Here is an 18,941-nt window from a genome sequence, read left to right as displayed (position 1 = left end):
ATCTTTCAGAATGAATGAAGCAAAAATCCATCAGCACAAGGTATCCCTGCACAGGGCTATGTAGGCAGCAGTGAGCACGCTCACCCTCCTCTAAACTGTTTTGTCTTTTCTCTGTAGGTTCCTGTAACGGAGCTGCTGTATCTGATGAAACCTTCAGCTCTGCATAGACCAGCACCTGCCACAGGCTGGAGAGGCTCTCCTTGAGCTGCAGAGGCAATAAACACATTTCTCCTTGAGCTTCTATGAACCATAGAGCCTGAGTTGTGCTGGGAATCTCCCGAGCATCCCCTTGGTGAGGTTTCTGCTCACGTGTCTCATGGGCACTTCCTGGTACCTCCGCCACAGCAATGACAGTGCTGCTTCACCCCTGGCAAACTCTGGAAATCCTTGAGGATTTCCCATTCTCTCGAAGGCAAGGAACAGATTAATACACTCTTTTGGGACTATCCAACTGGAGCTGCTACCAGAGGCAATAGTTTGGTGCTGTAAATGTCAAGGTGTGTGCATCCCCAACATCTGGCAGTGCAAGGTGGTTTCAGGAACAGGGCACACCAGGAACAGCCTCGTGTGGTTACTCTGTTAATGGAAAGTCCAAGCTGCCAAGCGTAGAGCTGCCTGTATACTACATCATACGACACCCTGAAAAGCCAGAGGCATCCCTGCAAGGCCCCCACGTCCCTGGGCAGATGAAACCAAGACCCAGCCTGGTCATCTCTCCAGGCAGCATTGAGCCGCACACATGCAAACCCAACTGAAACGAACGCCTTTGGCTCTCACATTTCCCAAATTTCACATCACTTGGCAAACAACACCGTACGGCACAGATGGGAAGAGCAGCGTGTGACTTACTGATGACAGATTCTCATCTCTCCGCCTCCCTTGGCTGTGCCGGCTGATGAAGGATCGCGCAGAGAGTTTGTAGTGGTTCAGCAGGCAGGTGATCACCACCACCATCACCATCATCACCACCACGATGATGATTATCTGTACAAACTCCAACTCCGCTGCAAGAGAGAGAGAGAGACATATTGTGAGCCACCTGAAAAAGCAGCGCTTAATGGAGTGTGAGGAGGAGGAATTTGGCCAAGCAGGCGGTGACACAGCACAGCTGCATCCTTCCCCCACAACACTCCCAGACACACACACGTGGGCTCCGTGTGCTTTCAGCCCAGCTACCTCATAAAAGAACACATTAATTCATGTCTTCAGTGCCCCACAGCATTCTCTAGGAGGGACCTTTGGACACGACCCACGAAGCACAGATTTCCAAACCACAACCCAGATAAAACTTGATAAAACTTCCCCACCCCTCCCTGGTGCTCTGCTGCCTGCAGGCTGCACAGGCCACGTGCCCATGGGTGCTGATGGAGCCTTCCCCTCCTTGCATGGCCATCGCAGAGCAGGGCTGCAGCACCGCACTGCTCGCCCAGCTGATAGCTGGAGCTTGAGCAGCCTGAACTGGCACACAGGAGAGCTGCCAAAAACCCTCCAAACAAACAGGAATAAGCAAACAGACGACCTGCTTAACTCCAGAGACACTTGGCATCCAAAATAAAAACCAGTTCTGGGCATTTCCACTTTGCACCTCAGTAGGGATGGCTACAAAACGCACTTTCGGAAGGCTCTGCCTCACACTACCATGGATGCAGCCACCTGCACTTTATGCAGACACACACAGCACACGTGCCCACACGCAGACTCAAGGTGCCCAAGGGCAGCATCACACTGCTCGCAGTGCCTGCGATGCCATCTGCTGAGTCAGGCAGATTTTTTTTTTTAATGGAAAGTTTTCTCCTGGCAGGTGGCATTTAAGTGCCAGTAAAAGCAAATAAATGTCAAGAAAACAGTCCAGGTGGTGAGTGCCGCCAGTTCCTTTGGAGTTCATTCTGCTAGCAGCAGCTATTTCTGCCGCTGGACAGGCACACTGCCCATCACCCCCAGATCCCAGAATGTTTAACTCGCTCCATCCACCACCTGCACAATGCAGAGTTATGCCCTGAAAGCAGGAGCTTGTCCTGACACGTGGTGGTAAGGAGCCCTGGGAGCACAGGAGCCCACGGCTCTGACACTGGTGGAGCTGCTACCAGCTGTGCCACCACAGGTTCCCAGGCAGGAAGGGGCTGGTGGCAAGGCTGACATGGAGGGATGGAGAAAGGGGCTCCCACTCTATAGCCGCACTTATGGCCATCCATCAGCAGGAGAAGCAGCTCTGGGAGCAACTGGGGAGCAGCTCTGCAGGCTGACTGCAATTTGCCTGCTTCCCATCAGCCAACAAGGGAACAGCTCACGGATTTGTGCACCCTGAGCCCCAGGGTTGACAGGAGCCCATGGGCAGGGGAAATGCCTTCATGCAGAGAGAACTGCAGAAAAGCAAAGACAAAAAGCGACAACCCAAGGTTTTAGGAAGATGAGTCAATTCAGCCTCAGAACGAAACATGTACGTTGGCCACAGCAAGAAGATACAAGAAAAACTAAATGAGGCCAGCAATGGAAAGCCTCCTTTTTAGCTTAAGAAAAAAAAAAAGAAAGAAAGAAAGAAAGGAAAAAAGTAGCACTTCTGAAGAAAAGCGAGAGGAAGGCAGTTATAAATGAAAGCTCCCTTCCTAGAATGAGAGGCACACTAAGCAAACCAAATCCAGCTCCGCTGCTCACAGCAGTGCGGTGATGCACGTAGCATTTCGGCCATCAGGAAGAGCTGCCCCACCTGCACTGCAGAGCTGGGAGGTTGCAGCCAGGAGCAGCTGGGGAGGAAGGGGTACCCATGGAGAGGAGGAGCTGTGATGGGCGATGCACCGCATTCTGCTCGCTTGTCAGACCCCAAACTGGGGGGTTGTGACGTGGAAGCGAGTCCAACCTTACGGCAATCACACTGACTGTATAAATAGCAGAGGGATTTTAATATCTTGCTTTGTGGGAGGGGGATGACAATTAAGCTGAAATTAACATTCTGTAAACTGCCACACCAGCAACCGTACTCTTCTCCATTTTCCTTAGCGCAGAGCAGGAGCTGAACGTACCCACACTGAGCACCACAAGCAACGCACCTGCCCTGCTGTTTCCCTTGTTGCTGAAATGAACAGTTGCTCACATGCTGGCAAAACCCAGCAGGAACCCCCAGCCCCCGCACCAGGACATGCACAGAGCACCCTCTGCCCCCAGCCCAACTGGAGCCTACAAACAGGGGGTGTGCTGGGGGAGCTCTGATCCACCCAGCAGCAACACTCCTGCTGCGCAGTGTGGCAATGAAATGCAATCCTAAAGAGCCCAGCACACAGCTGGTGCTTTTCAAGCTGCAAGAGATTCGTACCCACTCGAGGTGTGGAAGCTGCTGCCAGCTCTTCCCATTTTAACTTGTCTTCATGGGCTCCATATTCAGAGGGGCAAAAAACGAACCAAGGTGCAGCACACTGAAAGCTGGATATACCTGGGGAGATTTTATCCAAGCAGCTCAAACTAATGAAGTCAAAGAAAAGCCACCAAACTTTCAGTTAATATGTTATTATAGAAGTGCAATTCAGCTGCTATGCTAATAACAAACCTTTGGGGAATGAAAAACAAGCCAAACTGCAGAGCACGTCATTTATAATTCTGCTGGTATTCTTAAAACACACACACAACAAAACGAGAAAAAAATACTCAACACATTTTGTGTTTGGCTTCCTAATCATCGTCACTTTTCAATTAGAAGAGACCTCATTCCATTTCTCTCTGTAATTTTCCCCAAGGGAAGTGTTATAAATGCACGAGGCTTTGCAAGATGGGCAAATGCAGCCTCCCGATGCAAAGTAAGGTCACACTAATTTAATTCTGCATAATTTTCACTCCAGAATCCATTTCACACTCGCAGGTTCAGACATTGCGTTAAGTGACACAACCTGCCTTTCTGTGCTCCCCATCCAGACGCTGCAACTTTGCAGCCACTGAGCACCACACAACTGCTCTGCAACGTGAGAAACGCTCTCCCCTCCATGCAGAGCATCACTGCTGAAAGCAAATGCTCTAAGGACGGCAGGTAGAGAGAAGAGAAAAACATACCCATGCACTTTTTGCTTTTGCTCAGGTGTAACACATCTGTGGGTCAAATCTGTTACCTGTATGCCCCCAGTGATTGGAACTGCCATATATTGGTTTCATGTGAGAAGTGAAACTGCTGAGGAAATGATGGCTAAGCTGAACAAATGGATCTATATTAGCAGCAGTTCCTAAGTGAAGCACAGCAATGCTGCAGCAAACTGTGCTAAAAGTGCAGTTTTGCTGACACAAAATAGAACAAACCCAAGAATCCCAGGCAGAACACTTTGTTTCTCCCATGCTCACTTTCACTTCCTCTGGATGCTTTTATCTTTCAAAATCCCTCCTCCAACACAAAGCAGACTGCTGGGCAGTGCAGCACGACAGCTCAGCTCAAGGGCTGCAAGAGACCATCAGAAACATCCTCACATGGGTGTGGAGAAAGAGCTGCTGCTGCTGCTGCCAGTGGGCGGCCCAGCAAGGCCACAGGTGGGGCAGGAGCAGGGCTGGCAAACTTTGTGTTGCCTGGGAAGGATGGCATGTGCACCTGTGCTTCTGGATGCTCTGCCCAAACCAGGCACAAAGAGTGAGGCTTTCACATTTCGCCTGCTGAAATACGGGCAGGTGTAGCACGGTGTGCACAGCACAGCCTCCCTGCTCTCTCCCTGCTCTAGTGGCAAAGCTGTATGCGAAGGATTACGTGCATTCACATTAGGGGAAAAATGATGGAATTGAGGTTCTGAGGGAGAAGCCTGAACCCAGCATGGAGCACAGAGCACTGTGGGCAGGATGCAGTCCCAGGGCACGAGTGGGGAGTGGCACAGGGCTGCCTGGGGCACTGTGCCTGACAGGGCTTGCACTGCCATGGGATTCACCCCGTGCTGCTCCGCGAGGCAGCGTGGAGCTGAGGAGATGCTTTCTGCCACTACAGCCCTTGCTCCAAGCGCTCAGCAGCACTTCCCCACTCCTCGCTGTGCACAGTGCGGGGCAGAGCACCCGACTTATTTATGGAGCCTGGCTGTGCAGTGACTCAGCACCGTGATTCAACAGATCCCCATCCAGCACCCGTGGAGACAAAGCGGGGAACGACAGCAGGACAGCCTGCAGCACCAGGCTGAGCTCCAGCACTAACCCTGCAGCCAGGGGCAGCCAGGCCATGGCAATTCTGGGACTCATGCAATTCACAAGTGAACAGCTGCCTACCTTCAGCTAAATGCAATGCCACACTGAATGTCCCAGCTCCCTCCTCCCAGCACAGCCCCATTCACGGCCCAAGAAGGAAGGTCTCCATGCACACCAGACATGACAAAGTCAACTGGATGAATTAATAAAGAGCGTTTGCAGCTCTGCAGTAAGTGCTTCCATAATGCACTGCTTCTCCAGGTTTCCATTAACGCCTCTGACACCACGATGCTGCCCTGGAAGCGTGACACTCTCATCCCCTCTCATCCCATGTTTTGAAGTTTTTCATCTATCCCCACCTTTGGGTACCTTTTGCTTGAGCAGGTTCCTTGCAGACACTGATTTACATGAAAAGAACACACAAAAAAATAATGGTACAGGCAGTTTTTGGTGGAGCAGGGACAAGTGGCGGACTGAGGTCCACGTCCCCCAGCTTTAGTGATTGTCTGTCAACACCCAAACTGGGCTGCTACATTAGTAACCTACAGCAAGCATCCTTTACGGGTCCAGAGATCCCTGCTCCCCTACCTTCACACCAGCTTTGAGGCACAGCAAGGAAACAACACAGAATCTCCCCCTGCAAATCTCTGCTGCTGTCTTCACAGAGATGCTGCCCTATGGCAGATGCAAAGGGTCTAAAGGGTGTGACTTCCAGCTGCCCCAGCACCTACATCTCTGGCTGAAGGCCTCAAAAAACATCCCACTCCTTCCCACCCCTACTGGCATTTCTAAGCACCACAGCTTCAGCCATGGCTGTGCCCCACAGCGCTGGCAGCAGCAAGGAGATGCACAAGGACTGACCTTACCACGAAGAGCAGAGGGCCTACTGCTGCCTTGCATGCTCCAGTGATCAGGGCACAAAGCAGTTCTCAGCTGCTTTGAGAGAACAGCAAACCAGAAAGGCCAGGAGCTGGCATTGCACAACTGCCTTGCTGCAGACCTAGCCCAAGGCATGCCCCAGATCCAGCCCGAGGTCCCACTGCTGTGGCTACATCTCTGGAGAGCAGGAGCCAGGTGTCACACTGCAGCCCAGGCACACTGCGGACCAACCTGTGGCTCCTTGGAAGGATCTGAGGGTTAAAAACACTCAACACAACTGAGTCCAGCTGAAAGGCGATGGTTATGCCAGATGCTCATCAAAGCATCTGTAAAAGGATGCGGTCTAAGCAATGTAGCCAAACTGCGGATCTCATTTTTTCTGCTCAAAGCACGTGAATTTGAGAAGAGCCATGTGAATACAGGCACCCATCGGAGCTTTCTTTTTCCCAGGGAACAGCCTCACAATCCTTCAGCAAGCAGCTGCAGGGTCTTGGACTATGCCACATCCCAAGGGCCAACACCAGGACCACCTCTGACTGCAGCCCCACGCCAGCACCCTGCTAACACACACTGCATAGAGAACACCCTGGCACGGCAGCACCCGGTGTGAGCAGCTCCATCCTGTCCTTCCCAGCCCTGCCTGGAGAGGGGACATGCTCACTGAGCAGAACATCGCATCTCAACCACTCTCATTTCAGCAAGAAGCAAAACAGCTCCAGGCAACAGCTGCAATCCAAGGGCTGCCAAGGAGGGTGCAGCACCAAGCGCTGCTCCTGCTTTACTGGAGTGATTTCACCCACGGGATGCCAAGCTCCGCTTGTGAGAGTCTGATGTTCTCTCTCCCTGAGATCATGGCACAGGAAGATGAGATGAAAGAACAAAGAAGTTCAGATGGCAGATTACTCAGCCGTTTGTCTGCTAGGTCATCTGAGAAACAATCAGACCAGGCAAAGTCATGACTGCGATATTTGTGTTAGTGTTTATCTGTTACATTTATCTTCTAAATGATACCTCCACAAAACCACATACGAAGGGCCCATCAGATTGTCAACAATTGTATTTGTTTACAAGACAGCATGGGAAGTCTACCTTTAGATAGATACAGAGCCTGATACTGCCACTGCTGGCACAGATCAGCAGCATCCTGAAGCTGCAGCAGCAATATCGAGGCACAACAGAGCAGGATGAGGCCCATGGCGAAGAGCTCGTGCTGGATTCAGTCCTGCCTCATGCATCATCAGCACAGTTAGCAACTAAATTACATTTCCAGACTTAGCCTGCTGGTAATGATGCACAAAGCAGAAGTAACGCCACGTGAGGTAGTGCTGCCTGCAGCAGAACGGCTGGCAGAACCTCTGGCACCAGGGCTCACAAAAGGGGTGGATCTGAGGAAAACCATTGCTGCAGAATGGGCAGTGGCAGCCCAAGAAGTCATTCGCACCATGCCAGCTCTTGGAGCATAACTGCGCCTTTAATACAGTTCCTTTTCATCATCTGTCACCCCAGGCAATCAAGCATCACATCCTCTGAGTCACTGACAAGCGATGGCCTCATCCTGCACCCCCACTCCCTTTTTTTTGTTTGCTTTAAAGGAAACGGCCCCATTTCACGCTTACAGCTGTGCAGTCATCAGGCGGGTCAGGCCTTAGGAAACATCCCAGTCCTCAGACACCAGCAGCCGCCTGGTACAGAGCCATTCTGATCCAAAGGCTGAGCGCAGCAGGCGGCAGGGCTGCGGCTGTGGCCATGGAGGGAGCAGTGAGCAGAGCCAAAGGGGAACGATCAGGGCGGCCACACACAGCTCTGACACGGAAACTGCAGGCACTCCAGCAAGGATCAGCAGCTCCTTCAGCCAGGACACCTTCTGACTGCCAGCAAAGACCTGACAAGTGGTAACTCGTATGGAGAAAGCTGGAGACTGTGGGGGCTCACCACTCCGCGTGTTGGTTCCCCCAAAAACCTCCTCACCGCCCTGAACACGGGCATGCAGAGGGGGGGACAGGACTGAGAGTGACAGGCCTTGTTTCCAGTCACACACAGCACAGACAGACCATACCAAGAATGACCAAAAAAGACACTCAGCATCCAGACCGAACCAACTGACCCTGGGAGACCAAAGTGGTTTCTTCAGGGGTATTTCTTCAGGTGGTAAAAATAAACCCATGAATAAGTAAGTACTTTCGCACACCCCGGGGACGCAGGCGATCAATGTGCGGCTTGCTGCCATGGAGGTTTTCTTCCTCCCAACCAGCAGAAGCCCACGACAAAGGAAAGCACATCTCATTTATGAACTTAGCTATAAATACTTTTGCTAACTGCCATTTAGGAATTTCATTTCCTGCTTGAGCAAGTCCTGTTGAAAGAGGCAATTACCAAATTTGTTTCTAGTTATAGAAATAGATGTTTGTTGCTGCCCACATCTGTTTCGACAGACGAACCGCCAGTCGCGGATGCTCCGTGGAGAGCAAACATTGCAGCCAGGGAGGGCTCTGCCACCTCTGCACTGTGCAATTAGGGGCTATGGGTGGCAGGGAAGGCCTGGCCCTGGCATGGTGGGGCACACACCTGCAGCTCAGGGTGAGCCGTGAGCCCCCAGCTCCCACCCACTGCCTCTGACCCGAGGGCAGGCAGCACCGCAGCTCCGAATCACAGAACTGTAGGGGCTGGAAAGGACCTCTGGAGATCAGTGAGCACAACCAATGTTGCCTAGGGTCAATTGCACAGGGAAGCATCCACAGCAGGAGGCTCCGCCACCCCCTGGCAGCTGTTCCAGTGCTGCCAGCCCAGTGCCAGCACCCAGCTGCCCATGACCCCGCAGTGGCACAGCCCCATGGCACCCACATGGCCAGGGCAGACGGGTGTTGAAATGTGAATTGAGCAATCTGGCCAGAGCCATGCTGAGCTGCATGGAAACCGGATTTCCTTGGCTCTGTCAGCAGGACACCTCTCCTTTCTGTACCTCTTTTTAAGTGCTGTTATCTTCCCCAGAACTTGGCAGCTCTTGCTTGCACAAGGAGCGACATTTCACAAGGGCAGCTACTTCCAAGAAACAAGTACAACTTTATGTTACAGTCATACACTGCATAAAAAATGCCAGACGCGGGCACATACACACTGCATTTGGTCACTGCCATACTCAATTTCAATTCTTGATCTGGTCTGAACACCACTAGACAGGAGAGAATGTATGTGTGCGCTTCCATGCAGGTATGTGGAAAAAATGAGTGTATTTATGTATACATATGCATGTCAGGGCAAATGGGGAAGGTGAGTAAAAACACCCCAAGTCTGGTTAAATTAAGAGGTAACGAACCTCAACCTTCATTGCAGCAACAGCCCTGGATAGATTTTAAGTAACTCCTGCAGCAGATACACTGGAAGGGCCATATTCTGCTGTGTTGTTTTGCGAATCTCTAAGCAGACACAAAAAAACATCTTTTCTGCTCAGTAAACCCTGCTGAACAGGGCTGGTTCCCAATGCCCGGGCTGGTGCTGCTCTCCTCCAGCCAGGCAGGACAAGGTGCCCCATCCCACCCATCCCACCCATCCCATCCCATCCATCTGTGCCCCTCCTTTGTCCCACTCCCAGACCTTTCCCATGCGGCGCAGCCACCAGAAGGCAGACTGATGACATGGGGCTGCGGCGGAAAATTGACGGCTGCCCAGCGAGGTCAGCGCCCACAATGGGCTCTGGGGGAGGCCGCTGGGACGCGGCCATGGCGGTGAGGACCCCTCAGATCCCCGTGCCCCACAGCCCTGGCTGCAAGGAGGGGACTTCACTTTTGGCTTTCTGTGGCCACCGCAGGCGACCGCCACCTGCCCATGGGGATGGGGATGGGGACAGCAGCTGCCCTCATGCTGGGGCGGAGGAAGACTTCGGAGGATGAGGAAGAAGAGCACAGAGGGGAGGATTATCCAACAACACAGCTTGTCCTCTTTTCATTGCATTTAACAATAAAGCAGTAGCTATAGCAACAGGGTTAATTAATGCGCCCTATTTGCATAACTAAAACTCTGACCCATTCAAACCTCGCTGATATTTTCATTCTTAAACCTGGCCCGCAAGGCTGTGCCCTTATCGCGGGGAACACAAACAAAACCATCTCCATATGTGCCCCTAAACCCTGCGATATCTGCACACACCGCTGCTCCACGGCTCCTGCAACGCGACCTGCGGTGGGGCTGCGGGGGATGCACTCCACATACCTTTATTCCTCCAAAAAGCATTAACATTTGTGAATACACATCCTAAAAAGAACAGCAAAAATGGGAACTGAAGCGTCCTTCCGGAAATAAAACAAGGGTACAGCAGTTTTTTCAGGGATGGAGGGAGGAAGGCACATTCCAGGACAGAGGGGTAAGGAGACAGGCGATGCAAAAGGCTCAGACTATCGTATAACCAGAGGGGGAAATGTCTTCTCACCACAAACATGCATCTGCATGATGTCTAGACAGTCATAAAAAGGGCAATTAGAGTACTGCAGGCTGCAGTAAGCTAATGTCTCCTCTCTCAGTCTAAACAGTTGAAACATACTGCACTAACTTTGAAAAAAAATATATAGGGGGAGAAAGACATGTTTGTAAGGAAAAACGTTTTGAAATTCGGTTTTAAATAAGCCGGTAAATGAATTCAACCTTGTCAAATCTTTGCCTTATAACATATCAAATATTCCGCCTGCGTCCTGTCTAGACTGCGATAACAAAGGGCATTTAAAGCCCTGCAAGATGCGCTGACAGAGTGGCCATTTAAAGATGCAGTATTGCTTTCTCCATCTAAAACGATTTGTCAGATGGAGTTCAAATGAAAATGATAAGCAATCACCCTGGTTCGCAACCGTTTAAAAAGGAAAAAAAAAAAAACAAAAAACCAAAATGCCCACAGCCTGTAGATATAAATCCCGCTAAAGTCATCCCAATGTATCATCCCAGCAGGATTTGTCTGGCAGCTGCTTATTTTTTTCTTCTGGTACTCTGGGACACCGCTACCTCTGCATATCACACACATCTCTACATCCCAAGTGTGTTAAGTTTTCAAACAACTTTGGAGTGTTAATTGCGATAAAGCAATGCTTTGTGGACAGACACTATGAAAACGAAGGGACAACAATGGAAAGGATTGTTTTTTGCCATGTTCTTGAAAGCAAGAGGGCGAGCTGCCTGACACAGCCAAGCACCAGTTGCCATTGCTGACCCACTCAGCCCAGGCACTCCTGTCCACAGCACAGAAGGACAAATCAGAGCAACCCATGGGCACACACGGCGTTTTTACTTCTTACTGACAAACAGTGGTACTCTGGAAAAGCAGAAGCAGATACAACCCTGCCTAATATTGAAACACTCCTCCCTTCCTGAGCTTCATCAGCTGCTGGAGAACCAAGATCTCAACAAATAAATGCAAAGCAGGGCTCAGCAGACTGATGCTGCAGCTCCGGGCTCTGGCAGGGAACCTGGAGGCAGCCCCACGCAGGCTGTGCAGCACAGATCTCTGGGCTTTGCTGCAGGTCTGAGGGCTGAGACAGAGCATGAGGAGGGCACAGCCACCCCTGTGGCACAGCCACCCCTATGGCACAGCAGCACGGCTCAGCCTGAGGCAGGTGGGAGTGCAGTGAGTTCAGCGCTGGGGTCACGGCAGCTCCTCACCCTCCAGCATCCCACCAGCACCTCATCTGCACCTCCCTCTGCCTCCCCACCCTTGTTTCTTAATTATTATTTTAATAAGAGCGTTTCCAACTTCACTTGCTCATTCCGCAATAGCCCAAGGGCTACAACTGTTCATTAGGCGGAATTTCTGTTTTAATTGCACCAACACAGATGTGTAGGTTATCTGGAAGAAATTACTAAAATGAGCACTAAAGAATGGGGCTGGATGCTTTCCTCCTGTACGGAGAGGTTCATTTAGCACATTCCCCCCACAAAATGCATTGCTCGGCCCTTTGCAGGTGCCATACACACATCCTGCGCCTTACAGCCAAGGGCTGGGCGTCAGGAAGCCTTTTTCCTGGAGCAGAAGTCAGCCTGCTCTCACCATACATATATATACACACACATTTTATCATTATTATTTTTGACCCTCACCGAGATCTGGGAACACTGAGCCCTGCAGGAACAAAGCAGTGCCACTGCTCCTGAGCCCAGCAGCCCCCAGGGCCTCATTCTGCCCCCTCGCTCCACTTCAGGCCCCAGGCTCAGGTAGGACCCTGTCTGCTCCCTGCACAGCACTGTGCCACCAGGCATGGCTGTGCTCCACACAAACCCCACTGCTCAGCAGTGCTGTGGCTGCAGCTGTCAGACCAGCCGTGGGCTGGGCAGGAGCTGCTCTGCAATCTGTGCTGGCAAGAGCCAGACACATCTCAGCCCCGGACTCACCGAGAAGTGGCTGCCCATGTTAGTCCTATTGAGAACCTTTGTTTGAGCTCCAGATGCTCAACCTTCACACAACACACTGCACACAAACATGAGATGTGGGAGCATGCCAGACCCAGGAGCACGTCACTTCACCAAGAGCACTGCTTAATAAGGGTTTTGGCTCTCTCTAAGCATTTAATAGATTTTAATTCAACAATAAAAAATATGAACCTGCCAATTTTTGGTGACGTCATCTTGCCAGGAGCAAAAAGGGACAGCAAGAACCTTGCCACCAGCTCCACATGCACATCCCACCTACCATCCCTCCTGCCCCATGGGGCACCAGGAGCACCAGGTTGCAGCCATAGGGTGGGACAAGCACACACCAAGGGCTCGAGTCCCACCTCTGAACAAGGCTAAAAGCCTTACAGAGCATTCTTCTTCAGCAAGACTATGCTTTGATTTTGAGCTGGAGGAGTGCCAGCAGGGAAATCACAAATACTTCCTATCGGGAAGGCAGAACTAAGGAATACCACTTCCCCTGTGCTGCGAGGGGACTTGCTTTGCTTTGTGTCTGCTGAAAACCTTCAACATTCTACTATTCTATTTTAACAAAATCCTGACACTGAAGCATCTCATGTGCTGAAATTCAAGAGACAGAAGTGTGCATCGGTACCATCCGTTATTTCTAAGTGCTTTGCTCAGGCTCGACTTGGTTTTGTGTCTTGGTCCTAGATGCTTTTTGGCAGTTTGCTCTAGACTTCCTGGCAGGGGCTAAAAGGTTTTTATTTAGCTGGTGTCAGCTGAGCATCTGTGCCTGGGAGAAGTGGAGCGGGGGCGATCCCAACCGCCTTTCAGAAGCACATTTCCTTCTGGAAATGCCTGGGTGATGTTAAATCCCTGCATGCCTGAGTTATGGGGTATCCTCACCCCAGGCCAACATCCCTGCCCTGTGGTGCAGGGGAGCCAGCAGGCTGTCCCCATCCCAACCTCTTCCCAACAGAAGGCACAGAATGCCCAAAGCCCAGCCTGAACCCCAAGACACATGGGGTGGAGAAGGGATGCTCACAGCACTGTGCACAGACCGTGCGGGGCCACGCAGCAGGGCTGGGACTGTGGCAGTCACAGGGCATGTCCCAGCAGAGCCAACAGCTCAGGGGATTCCACACCTTTCATCTGAGCAGGCAGCCCCACGTATGCAAATACTCTGCGAGACGTCACGGCACGCAAACACCCCAAATGAATGATACAGCTAATGGCAAGTTCCCGTTGGAGAACTGCATGAAGAGAAAACAGGAGACCTGCTAAAAGCCCTCCTCCATCCCTGCCAGAAGGAAAATGCTGTTACCAAGGATAGAAGAAGTACTTCAGCAGATGGAGGCTCAGGAGCACCCCATGCTGTGCCCTGAATGCAGCCCCATTGGGGGCAGCCATCCCTGCAGCCTCAGCCCCTGCTCCACAGCCGGGCACCACACATGAATTATTTTTGGTACCGTGCATGGGAAGACTGACAGATCCTACAGCGAGGTTTTATCAGCAGTTTGCAGCTATGGAAACAAACCAATTTAGAGTAATGTAACAAAATACCCAAACTGACAACAATGAAATAAAGGGCGAAGCCTATGGGCGTTTTCACAGGGGAGTGTGGAAGCAAATGCAGCATGATCCAACTCCTGGGAACTGGGTGAGGGCCACACAGCAGCTGGGACAGACTGCCCCCAGCCTCCAACAGGCGATGCACTTTCACTACATTGTATTTCTTGTATTGTGAATCCCCTTTTATGCAAATCCTCCGCCTCACCCTCTTATTTTAAAGTGTGCAAGTGCTGCACCTCCTCCAAAATGAGCTCTCTGCTGGGGCACCTCTGTACCTCACACTCCACTTGAGGCCAGCACAAGAGGGAAGCCTGGCAGGGATGGCTGCAGCCCCTCTTGCTGCTCACTGTGGGGTCCCACAGGACTGCCTCCATCTCAACCAGCGAAGGAGATACAGTCAGCAGCTCTGGCCACAAGCTGACCCATTTCAGGCCGTGCACCGTGTTCCACATCTCACCCATCTTTCCCTCTCTCCCCGAGGCACAAATCCTCATACGTGGCACAGGGGAAATCAGGGAAAGCAGGAAAAGCTGCAGCCAGAACAAACCCTTGCACAAGCTTCCCCAGATCACGGGGCAAGGCAACGGATGCAAGCTGCACAACCATCAAGCAACAGTGAACATCTCCTGCAAGATTAACAGCACAAGAGCACAGCTCAGAGCACAGTGACGCCGGGTTTCCAGCAGAAAACCCCACACATCAGCATCCCAGACATCACCCTGCAGGAACCCATCACTCCCCACCATGCATGGCACCTGCACCACAACGTTCCTCACACCATGGTCACGTTTGCAGCTTTTCTGCATAAGCAGAGGCTATTTTACTGTACAACCAAATTTTTGAATCACCAGGCTCAAAAGAAAGCAACTGAAACAATTATGCTTTTTGTTTCACGTTTGGTTATGACTTACACTAATAAATGCTCGATAAAAGCCCAGTGAATGATTTGTAGGCATTATGAGCATGTTAAAGATCCGTGTGTGGTTACAAGCAAAGGTCATAAGCCCTATTGACTTTGCGGGCTCTATAACAATTGATTAGCTGTTTATTAAAAGCACTTATTCATCACTTGTAAATACTTTATCTAGTTGGTTCTTCTCTAGCCATTTTGGATACCACACCTGGGCAAAGACACCTTACTTGTGAGCTATTCTCATAAACTCGGATCTGAATTGAGAGAGAGAGACCCAAAGATGTTATGATGTCTTCTTAAAACACCAAAGGCAGCTCTGCAAACAGCTGTAACTTCAGACAGGCTCAGCAGGGCTTCTGAGGCCCCATTCTGTCCATCCTAAAGGTCCTGAGGTCCCATTTTGTCTGCCCTGAAGGTCTTGAGGCCCCATTTTGGCAGCCCCTTACACGCTGAGCCTCCACAATTAGATACTGGCAACTCCTGAAATACTGCACTTCCCCAGTGTACCTGGGAAGGGGTGACTAAATGACTTGGACTGCCGAGAAAAGCTGACCAGGCAGCAAGGCATCCTGCAGGGGATGCAGAAACACCTGCACACACAGCTTCCTTTATGAATTCCACAGGGACTGTCTGTCACTGATAAGGGTTAATCAGTACTAATTAGTACCTGCCACAGGCTGATTCCAAGGAGTCCTGCTGGCCCATACAGCTGCCTTTAACCCCACATCACAAAGCTGCCAGAGCTGCAGCCACACCACGACTTCCAGCACTGCACCAGTCCTCCTGCATCGGGCTGGGAGAAGTCACTTTCCACACACTACAGAGTGCTGAGATAAGCAACTTTTTCACCCCGATGAAGGGTTGGAGAGCAGCTGTAAATTACCACAGCAGCTAACTAGCTCCGGCTCCGCAGGCTCAGGCAGCTCACTGATTTCAAGTCATGCTGATTTAGAGGAACGACTCCAGATGTATGGCAAATCGATCCTCCAGGCACAGGAGGCACCGAGGAGCTGCTGTGGATGCAGGAGCTGCTGTGCTGACACGGGGACTTCGGGCAGCCCTGCTGGGGGGTGCAGAGCAGCTGGTGTGACTTCGGGCAGTGCCTGGCCAAGATACATTCAGCAGAGGGACTGATTGGGGATGAATTACCTTGGAATAAAAACATCGGCCCCACTTCTTGCAGCAGATGCAAGAAAGGCACTGAATGTTAAACGGAGGCAAAAAGTATAGACCAGCAACATCTGGAACTTATCCTTCCCTGGCTCTGAAAAAAAAATAAAAATCACACCCTATTCTTTTTGAGAAAGAAAACTGATTATATAGAATTATAATGCTGCAAGGAGAGAAAAGCAGAGATTTTCTTTGAAACTCTGTTTAGACAATTAAAAGGGGATAATTTCAAAGAAGAAACAAATCGTATCTCAGCTTCTCCCATCCCGTCTGAGCGCCAGCTTTCCTCCCATGTGTTGCCTGAGACAAACCGAGTTCTCATTCTTGCGGGACCTTCAGTAAGCTAGGACAGCCAGCTCTCATGCTAACTGGTTGAAGACAAAAAAAAACCACAATTCCTTCGATTTGTGGCAGGAAGGTTCAGAGGAGCCTTGTTTCCTGTGGAGAAACGCCACCTGGGGACCAGTTGTCCCGAAGAGGAAGGGTCAGTTGTTACCCAAGAGAGCCAATGCTCCGTCTCTCCCAACAGAAGAACGGAAAGGCTTTAAATATAGAAACAGGAAAGCCTATCTGGATTACTGTAAGGATGCAGGGTCAAAACACGACACCCTTCACTTCCTCAGGCCCCCGGTGACAGCCCGCCCTGAGCCCAGGGCCCGCAGAGCAACCTCCCAGCCCACGGAAGTGCCTACAGCCATTGAACTACCGACGTAACCGCATCGATCGGGCTGGAAAACAAAGCGGCGGCTCTTGGCACACGCACTGTCTGGCAGGCACAGCTGCAGGAGCTGCATGTTTCTCACCTGCTGGCAGTTACAGCCCCAATAAAGCCGCCCTGTGACCCGGCAGTGCCGTGCCAGGCACCTCGGTGCTGCAGGGTGAGCTGGCGGCCACACACAGGTGAGGTGCAGCCGGTCCTCCACCGCCTTTCCAACAGCACAGAGCTGCAGGAACTGCTGGGTATGTCTGGCTGTGCAAACAGGAGCAAGGCTGTTCGTGGTCCTGTTCCTCGGGCTCCTCAGCCCTCCATGTCCCCATCTCCAAGGCAGTCAGTGGACTGGTTGCAGGATTTAGTCAGGACACTGAACTCAGAAGCCGTAAAATCACTGCGCAAAAAATTACACCTATTTTTGTAGCAGCCAATTAAAGCTCGTATTTAGGTCTCCTTGCATAGCCCTGCATTACATAAAGCAATTCTTCCACTTGAAATGTAAATTTTTAAAGGTCGTTCTGCTTAATTTAATAAAGCCCTAACATGGGTCTGCAAATCTGTGGAAGCAGAACCAAGGGGGACACAAGGCTGAGAGGCGGTGCGATCCCTCCAGAGCAGAGACCCGGGGGGGATGAAAAGCATCTCCCGAGCCACAGACCTGCTGAGCCTGGAGTGCACTTATGGTCTGAAGAGCAGCAGAGCCCCATGGCCGTGACAAAAGAGAAATTCCTGAATATCTACCCGGGGCTGTGAACCCACTTGTGGCACTGTGCTGCACAGCAGGACGCACATCAGCCTGAGCCCACCCCACCATGCTTCCCTCACCTGGGAGGGCCTCTTTCTGCACATAAATTAAGTGAATGCTTCCATCTTTATACACACAGGCATATCTATAATAATATACAAATATAAACATGCATATATACGTATGTATAAACACACATAAACGTATTTAAAGTTGCACTAATAAAAAGCACGTAGTGAATTATCAAATGGAGGCTGCCCATTTTGTTTACGATTCCTTACAGTTCAGGCTGGATGGCGAATCAATGGATGCTCAGCAGTATTTATCAAGAAAACTCATGAAATATGAGGATGAAGAGCCATCAGCAGAGCAAACGGCACGTACCCCACAGGATGCCCCACACATGGGCATGCACTGCAGACCCGTTCTCATGCCGAGCCCTTCCACAGGGCAGCTCCCAGTGCAGAGGCTGAAGAACAGAGCCCCAAAGTGAGATTTCTGTGTGTTATACTGCAAACTTGAGCCTCTAAATTGTGTCAAGGTCAAGGTACTTCCAGAGCTTCAGTACTGAAGGGCCTAACCTGTGTGTGAGACCGAGTCATAGAAGCCAGAAGACCACACTCCTGCTGGGTGGGAAGAAGGCAGAAACACAGACAGGGCAGGAGCTGCTCCAGGACAGCAGTGAGGCATCCTGCTGCAGGGACGCCCAGGACACCTGGGGACACCGACAGCACCAAGCCCAGCCCTGCGCCTGGTTATCACCAGCTATAACCCTAACAACCCCAGCACCACCCAGGAGCACTGCAGGGAGGATCTCCCAGCTCCATCCACACAGAGCAGAGCCTGGACTCATTCCCAGCATGGCTAGAGGCAGACAGAGGTGGGAGCAGCTTTGGGACGGGGCCTGGCAGCGCTCATACCAGCACTCTGCACTCAGACATCCTTCAGGAACTCACCCAAACAGCTCGGCTCCCTCCCCACCTGCCCTGCAGGTAAATCCAGCATGCTGCTTGTGCAACGTGTTGATGTACATTGAGGGCAGAGGCAGCGAGCTGTGCAGACAGCAGGAGAGGCTTTCAGCAGTCTGGGTCACTTCCCTGTGAAGCACAACGTGTGTTGGGCCAGGCCTGGCTCCCTCAGAGAGTACGCAGCAGGACAGTCATGGCCTTCAAGGCTTCAGCCAAAGGACAACAAAGACACATTGCCAAATGTGCATTTCTGGCCTGGCTGCTTTCTGTGGCTATAAACCCCAACTGCCTCCTGCTCACACCCAGCTCACACCCAATGCCTTCCCCAGCTCCCTACCAGCAAGCCCAGCAAACTGCTCAACCCACCAAAACCCCAACAGCATGATTCTGAAGCAAATGCAGCCAGAACTGCTTTTGATATCAGTTACGAGGGGGAAAATTAATGCTCACAGAGACTGAAATGGGACAGAGATAGAAGAA

At 51.4% G+C, this 18,941-nt stretch overlaps 1 protein-coding gene across 2 annotated transcripts in view; it reads right to left on the bottom strand.

Moving 5' to 3' along the window:
- Positions 1-18,941, bottom strand: part of PMEPA1 (prostate transmembrane protein, androgen induced 1) — a 31,028-nt gene that overhangs the window by 4,793 nt on the left and 7,294 nt on the right. For both annotated transcript variants that reach the window (XM_031616565.2, XM_031616555.2), the window contains exon 2: positions 850-1,004. In XM_031616565.2, the coding sequence (XP_031472425.1) occupies positions 850-1,004 (155 nt within the window). The remainder of the gene's footprint in view (positions 1-849; positions 1,005-18,941) is intronic.

The sequence above is a fragment of the Phasianus colchicus genome, chromosome 17, assembly GCF_987193195.1.
Source record: "Phasianus colchicus chromosome 17, bPhaCol1.hap1.1, whole genome shotgun sequence".
Lineage (NCBI taxonomy): Eukaryota > Metazoa > Chordata > Aves > Galliformes > Phasianidae > Phasianus > Phasianus colchicus.
The sequence above is the reverse complement of the archived record's forward strand: the minus strand, read 5'-3'. Positions and strand labels throughout refer to the sequence as shown.